This window comes from Rhea pennata, chromosome 15 (assembly GCF_028389875.1).
Source record: "Rhea pennata isolate bPtePen1 chromosome 15, bPtePen1.pri, whole genome shotgun sequence".
Lineage (NCBI taxonomy): Eukaryota > Metazoa > Chordata > Aves > Rheiformes > Rheidae > Rhea > Rhea pennata.
In genome coordinates, this window is record NC_084677.1 from 18,703,841 (window position 1) to 18,711,042 (window position 7,202).

At 67.8% G+C, this 7,202-nt stretch overlaps 1 protein-coding gene across 1 annotated transcript; it reads left to right on the forward strand.

Moving 5' to 3' along the window:
* On the forward strand, positions 1–3,707 carry AQP8 (aquaporin 8). Its single transcript, XM_062588639.1, has 6 exons — positions 1–74; positions 367–630; positions 2,047–2,173; positions 2,257–2,471; positions 3,206–3,340; positions 3,665–3,707. Exons 2-6 carry the CDS (start codon positions 374–376, stop codon positions 3,705–3,707), a joined length of 777 nt encoding a protein of 258 aa, XP_062444623.1. The 5' UTR covers positions 1–74; positions 367–373.
* Positions 3,708–7,202: the final 3,495 nt, after the last annotated feature.

Consider the following 7,202-nt stretch of genomic DNA (forward strand, 5'->3'; position numbering starts at 1 on the left):
CCTCCAGGAGTGCCGCTCACTCCGCGCCAGGGCCAGGCTGGTGCTGGGAGCTCCCAGAGCCAAGCACGCAGAGCGTGAGTATCCCGGCAGGGAAATACATGAGAAACACTGGAATTTTCTTCCTTCCACACAGTTTGCACTGAGCTGGGAGGGGAAGGATTGCTTGGTGCTGGGACCAGGAACATCTGTGTTTCCTCAGGCACAGGGGGTGCCTGGGGGCTTGGTGAAGGACGGGAGTGTGGCGCGCTCGGAGCGCGCGAAGGCTCGCCGAGGTGACCTGTCTGGGGACTCTCCGCGCGCCCGGTCTGCAGCAGGTCTCTGCTGCCCGGGGGGCCGGGGCCATCGGTGCTCTCTGCTTCGTTCCAGCTCCCCGATGGCCACCGAGGAGCACGGTCCCGCGGCCGCCAAGGAGGCGCGGGTGGACGGGGTGCCCAAGCGGCAGCCGCCGAAGCCCCACTGGTACGAGCGCTACGTGCAGCCCTGCGTGGCCGAGCTCCTGGGCAGCGCGCTCTTCATCTTCATCGGCTGCGCCTCCGTCATCGAGAACGCCGAGGGCACGGGGCGGCTGCAGCCCGCCCTGGCGCACGGGCTGGCCCTGGGGCTCAACATCGCCGTCCTGGGGAACATCAGGTGAGAGGGCCCTTTTTAAAGAAAAAAGCCTAAAACTGGAGGGAAAACATCCTTTGGAAAAGCAGAGGCATTTCCTTTTAAAAGGCCAGCGGTGGCCTTAAAAAAAAAAAAATAAAAAAAAAAAATTCATTTTGCCTTTAATAAATTTCTCTCCTGCCTATCCTCAGGTGGGAAATTTGGATCCTCCTTACGAATAGTTTCCAGCTCTCGAAAGCAACATTTAGACAAACCTGCTAGTTGAAAACTAGGTGTTTGACTCTAGCGAAGATACAGGTTTACTCTGAGAGGAGACGCTAAAACAGCCCCCTGGAATTCCCTTCCCTGCTCGGGCTCGGACCTCTCCGCGGGGACCTTTCCTTGCGCTCCTGCACCTGCCGCCTCTCCCCAGGGCTTTGCAGCCAGCAGCCAGACCTGCTTCTGGCCGGGAGGTTTGCTAGGCTGAACACCACAAGTTTTTACCCTCGTATGATAGCTCTTTAATTACAGCTGAAGAATAAGATATAATTATAGTTCCTAGACACTCTGACTCATCAGCTTCAACAGCAATCATTATCGGGGCTGATTGGTTATGAAACTCGTTCATTAGTGAGTGTCCCGTGGTAATCTGCCTTAATTAAAAGGTAGCTGAGCTTGTCTTGCATGGGCACTTGGACGAGCGGTTTTGGCCCCGTGGCCAGGCGGTCGCAGCCGCTGCAGCGGGCGAGCTGGGGCACCGGGCAGCCCCCTCGCCGCGTCAGGGCTGCCCCGCCGGCCTCGCTCGGGAGGGCTCGGGCCCGGCCGGGGCCTTCGCGGGGGTCCGGGCACAGCGGGACAAGCTGCCCCGGAGGCCAGCGCCGCTCGTGCCCCTGCCCGACGCTGCTCTCCTCCCGTTCTCGCCCTTCCCCGCGGGAAAGCGTTCCCTGCGCGGGGACGGATGCTGGAGCCGTTAGCTGAGGACCTCGGCAGCCGGGCTTCCTGCTGCTTTTCCTGCCTCCCGCGTGGACTGCCTGCGTGAGCTGGCGCTGAGCAGCTCCCGGGGAAGAGCCGCTCGGAGCCCTGATCCCCCCGCTTGGCTCCCCCGCTCCCGCGGCCGGCTCGGGGCTGCCTCGGAGCCGCGGGCCTGGGCACGGAAGAGGCAGTGGCTTTGCTTCGCTCTCCGCGTGGCCGCTCTGCGGCGAGCGCCGATGAACGTGCTGCTGCACCAAGCCAGGCTCCAGCTGAAGAGCGGAGGAGGCGGCGGGACGCTGGCAGCGCCCAGGACCCGGCGTGGGGATTGCGACGCAGCGTGAGACCAGGAGGGACCTTCCCCCCTCGGCCGGCAGCGCTGCAAGTGCCCGGGGTCTCCTGAGACCCGTCCTTCCGAGGGCGCTCGAGCGGCCGCCCCGGGGCCGGCAGCGGCCGGACCCCCTGCTGACGCTCCTCTCCTCTCCCTTGCAGCGGCGGCCACTTTAACCCCGCCGTGTCCCTGGGCGCCTGGCTGATCGGCGGCCTGAGCATCACCATGCTGCTCCCCTACTGGGTGTCCCAGCTGTGCGGCGGGGTGGTGGGAGCCGCCCTGGCGAAGGTACGGCCCTGGGGGGCTCGCCGGGCGGGGGGCCGCGGCGTGGCGGGCGGCTCACGCCGGCGGCGCTTCCCCCCTCCGTGCAGGCGGCCACGGCCGGCGAGCGGTACGCCAACGCCAGCGGGGGAGCCTTCGGCAGCATCGCCGCCGACGCGCAGGTCCCCGCCGCGCTGGCCGCTGAGATCTTCCTCACCGCCCTCCTGGTGCTCACCGTCTGCATGGGGGCCCTCAACGAGAAGACCAGCACCCCGCTGGCACCCTTCTGCATCGGCTTCGCCGTCACGGCCGGCGTCCTGGCGGGGTGAGCTCCCAGCCCGGCCCCTCCGGCAGCGCCGGCCGCGGGGAGCCCCGGGCAGGCGGGGCGGTTTCTTGCCGCCGGGCTCAGCCCCGGTGCCGGCGGGTGTTGCGGGCCAGCGTGCACGGTCGTGAGCACTCGCGGCTCGCTGAGCTGCGGCGCTGCCCCCTCGAGCAGGATTCGGAGCCCGCGTTTAAGGGTCACGCAAACCTCGCACGCCAGCACTCAACCCTCGCGGTTTTCCTTGATCTGCCAATGCTGCTGCGCCGCGGGCATCGCCGGCTTCCACGGCTTGAGAGCTGAGCCGCGAAACCCGCCTGGCGCTCTTGTCTGTACCCTGCATGCTGCGTTTTCCCTCTTAGCTTGCGGTTGTTGACAAGCAGCTGTGCCGTGCTGTGCCGTGCTGTACGATGCCACGCTGCACCGTGCTTTGCCGTGCTGTGCTGCACTGTATGATGCCGTGCTGCACCATGCCATGCTATACAATGCTGTGCTGTACGATGCCACGCTGCACTGTGCTTTGCCGTGCTGTGCTGCACCGTATGATGCCGTGCTGCACCATGCCATGCTATACAATGCTGTGCTGTACGATGCCATGCTGCACTGTGCTTTGCCGTGCTGTGCTGCACCATGCAATGCCGTGCTATACAATGCTGTGCTATGCTGTACGATGCCGCGCTGCACTATACCGCGCTGCACGGTGCTGTCCGTGCCGGCTGCTACCGCGCTCTCTCTTTCAGAGGTGCCATGTCCGGAGCCTGCATGAATCCTGCCAGGGCCTTCGGGCCGGCGCTGATAGCCGACTACTGGGACTACCACTGGGTTTACTGGGTCGGGCCCGTGATCGGCGGCGTGCTGGCTGGTGCCCTGGTGAGGTACGCGGTGCCGCGCTGGCGGAGGCGGCGGGGCCGTGCCGGCTGCTTCCTGCGTTGCCCCGGGCTCCCTGCGCCGGGACCCGGCGGCGCTGCCGGCCCCGCTGCTCCCTCGCTGTTCCCCTGGGCATGGCTGTAGCCGCTGGTTTTCCTGGAGGGCTGGCGAAGGCGCTGAGGCTCCACGGGGCCGGGGGGGAGGAGGAGAAGGCGGCAGATGCTCCGCGTTGGGGTGAACCCGGGCCTGGGGCCGAGCAGGGCGGCTGCGGTCCCTGGGCCAGGGCGGAGGCGCAGGCGCCCATCCCAGCCGCCCCTTTCGTCTCCCCAAAGGCTCCTGATCGGCGACCGGAAAACGCGCCTGCTGCTGCTGTGAGCAGCGCGGCCCGGCTCCAGCTCCAGCTCCACGCGGGCAGCTCCGCCGGGATCCCCCCGCCTCCGCCCGGCCGCGAGCGCCGCGGGAGACCCTCCACCCGGAGCCGCAGGAAGCGGCAGCGGCGCCGGCGGAGCGGCCGTGAGCCCGGGACGAGGCGCCTCGGCGGCGGCCGTGCCCAGCCGCGACGGTGCAGCGCCGCCGGCCCCCTCCACCGCGCCGCGGCCGCTCCGCCGGGGCCGTGCCGGCCGCCCTCCAGCGATGCCGGCCCTCGGGTGGACCAGCCGCGATGCTCGCTGCGTGCCGGAGCTGTGCCCAGAGCCTGCCGCCGGCCTGGGAAGGCGGCGAAGCACCGAGCCGGACGGCAGAGCCCGGGCGCGGTGCAGCGCGAGCCACCGCCCTGCAGCTGCCGCGTTAACGAGAGTAACGAAGGCTCCGGCAGCAGCCTCCCGTCGCCCTGCGCTGCCTTTCGGGGCCGTGGGATGCCCCGTGCCAGCTGCGCGGCCGCCCTGCTCCGCCGCGCCGTTCCCGGGGCTGCGGAGCCGCTGAGGCCGGGCGGCGAGGGGCTTGCGCGTGTCCTCGCCGCGGGAACGCGGCTCCTGCGGGGAGGAGAGTGATGCAGCCCCCTCCCCGGGGGGCTGCGCACCAGGGAGATGCGACTAGGGCGGTTGCCGTGGCAACAGCTCAAAAATGCCCAAACTCAACAGCGGCCGGAGCAGCTCCGTGCGCGCGGGAGCCCTGCGCCCGCGGGAGCCAGCGGCCGCCCGCCGGGGCAGAGCCGGGCCCGGCGCTCCGGCCGCTCCCCCCGCCTCCCTGCTTCCCTGTTGATGCGTTTGCGCCATTTAGATTTATCTGGGTGACTTTTATTAAAGCATCTGTAAAACTGTGTTGTTTTTCCCTGAGTATTACTGAAAAGCTTAATTTATGTTAACTAAATACCAATTAATTTCCAAGCGCTTAACGTGCTTTAAGGACATAAAATGCGGCTTTTGCCCATGCAGTTAGATTTGCACCAAGCCCGGCCGCGGGCCTGACCGGGTTTGTCTCGGCCCGGGGCTCTGCCGCAGCGCTGGCCATGCCCCGCTCTCCGCTGCGCCACGCTCCCCGCAGGGACGGCGCTGCTTGTTTTTGTGTTGGTCCTTTCTGCTCCCAGCTAGCTGCCGGCTGTCCGGCACGGCTCCGTGTGCCGCTGGAAAGCGGCTACCGCCGGGCAGGGTGCTCCAGCAATGCTGGGTGCAGGGCTGCAGGGCGCTCCGAGGGCGATGCCGGGCGCGGGGCCGTGCGGCGCCGGGTGCTCCGAGGGCGACGCCGGGCGCGGGGCTGTGCTCTGACGCCGAGGCTGCGGGTGGCTCTGTGCAGCGAGCCCCGAGCTCCCGCCGCTCGGCGCTGGCCGTGCCGCCGGCACTCGCCCCCGGGCGCTGCGGGACGTGTGGAGCAGGAGCCCCGGCGGCTCCTCTAGCAGAAGGAGGCGATGGAGGCGATGCCTTCCTGCCCGTCCATCCGTCCCTGCAGGACGGAGGTGGCTCGGGGACACGCTGCCTTTTCCCGCACGGCGGGTTTTCAGCAGCTGTCGCCCCGGGCTCAGGCTCTCCCCGCGCACGGGCTGCTATCCCAAGCCCCGGGAACGCTTCCTGATTTGTTTGGAGCGGGACTCTCCGAGGGAAGCCCTGGCAAAGGGAGCGGAGCCGGGCAGCCCCGACGGAGGGCAGCTCTGCCGGCGGCGGCGCGGGAGGCAGCTGGTGGCATCGGCGTCCCGCGGGGAATGGCTGACGCAGCGCCTGCGGATTAACGAACCGGCTAATTTGGCTGCCGCGCTCTCCTTCCCGGGTGCGGGGACCCACTCGCTGCGCGGGTTGCACGGGTTGCACGGCCGGCTGGGCAGCGCGGCCCAGAGCCGCCACGATCGCCGGCTCCGCAGAGACGTCGCCGGCTCCGCACGGGGCACCCAGTCCCCGTCGGTGGCACCGGAGCCGCGAGGCCGAGCTGGCCCCTGCCGGAGCGGGACCCGGCCCCACGTCGCGGCGGGGTGCTGCGCTCCTCTGTGCCTGCTGCAGAGCGACGGGCGTGCGGTGGCGGTGCGTGGAAAACAGGCTGCAAAAATGCATTTACTAATTGCCAGCAGCAATTAGAGAGTGACACTCACGACGAGAAGCGATTGCAGGGCCGTGACGGCAGCGCGACGCCCCTCCGCGGCCTCGCCGGCAGCGGTTGTTTGCTCAGCGGAGCGCTTTTGCTGGGTGGTATTTATGCGCCCTGCTGCGCTGCGCCGCCAGGCTCCTCTTGCAAAGGGCGCGCAGGCGGCGGGCAGAGCCCTCCCCGGCCGCCGCCGGGACCCCAGACCGCCTCCTCCCGCCTTCTCCACTCGGCGGGATCATGGGTTCCTTGCCAGATGCTCCCCAAAGACGCGCCAGAAAACCCCGGCGCCCCCGAGCAGCGGGAGCGTGGAGACGCGGGAGGGCGGCTGCAGCGCGCAGCGCGGGGCGAAGGCTTTTCGCAGCGTGCCCAGCCCCGGTGCTTTCCACCCTGTGAAAGCACCTGCAGATTTGCACTTTGCTCTTCTGCTACGGCTTTCTTTGTCCACACCTGGAAAAATTACAGCCTTAAAAAAATAAGAGGTGGTTTAATTCTCCTGGTCCGTTTTGTCTGGCCGGCTCCCCCCACTCTGGCTCCGGGGCCCTCGCCCCAGCCAGCCTGTCTCCACGGGTCCCTCTGGGAGATAAGATAGGGGCTGGGGCCATGTTTCCGCATGGGAACGCCGGCGCCGGCTGCCCCGCGCGGTGCCTCTGCGGTGCCGGTGGATTCCCACAGAACCGGGGCTTTGCAGCTGTGGAAACCCCATCCCTGGTGCCGTCACCAGCACGTTGCACCAGCGAATGCAGCGGGACTCTTGGCTGTATTCCTCGACTGCGCCGCACCATGCCGTGCCATGCTGTGCTGTGCTGCACCATGCCATACCATGCTGCACTGTGCCGCAATATGCTGTGCTGTGCTGCACCGTGCCATGCCATGCTGTGCCGTGCTGCACCACACCATACCATGCCATGCTGTGCTGTGCTACACCACACCATGCCATGCTGCGCTGTGCCGCACCGTGCCATGCCATGCTGCACCATGCTGTGCCATGCCATGCCGTGCTGTGCTGCCCCACGCCATACCATGTCATGCTGTGCCGCACCGTGCCGTACCATGCTGCACCACGCTGCACCACCCCGGAGCGGTGACATCCCTCCTGGCTCTAATTACCCCGCAGCCCGAGTGCACGAGTCCAGCGCAGCCTCCCTGCTCGTTAGCACAAGTGCAAAGAGCACGAACGGCCGGCAGCACCGCGGGCGAATCTCTGGGGCCGCTACCAGCGATGCCACCCAAGGGGCTCCCTGGCCGGACTGGGTGCCCCAGCCCTGCCGGGGGTCAGAGCACCCCACTGTGCTGCCCACGCAGAGCAAAGTGCTGCAGGCAGACGGGCGTCTCTGCGTCTCCCGCCCACCTTCGCTTCTACTC

Excerpts from the sequence above, each read along its gene's own strand:
- AQP8 (XM_062588639.1), top strand. The coding sequence starts at position 374 with ATGGCCACCGAGGAGCACGGTCCCGCGGCCGCCAAGGAGGCGCGGGTG. Across the intron at positions 2,174-2,256 it reads TGGGAGCCGCCCTGGCGAAG|GCGGCCACGGCCGGCGAGCG; the intron begins GTACGGCCCTGG and ends CCCTCCGTGCAG. Across the intron at positions 2,472-3,205 it reads ACGGCCGGCGTCCTGGCGGG|AGGTGCCATGTCCGGAGCCT; the intron begins GTGAGCTCCCAG and ends TCTCTCTTTCAG.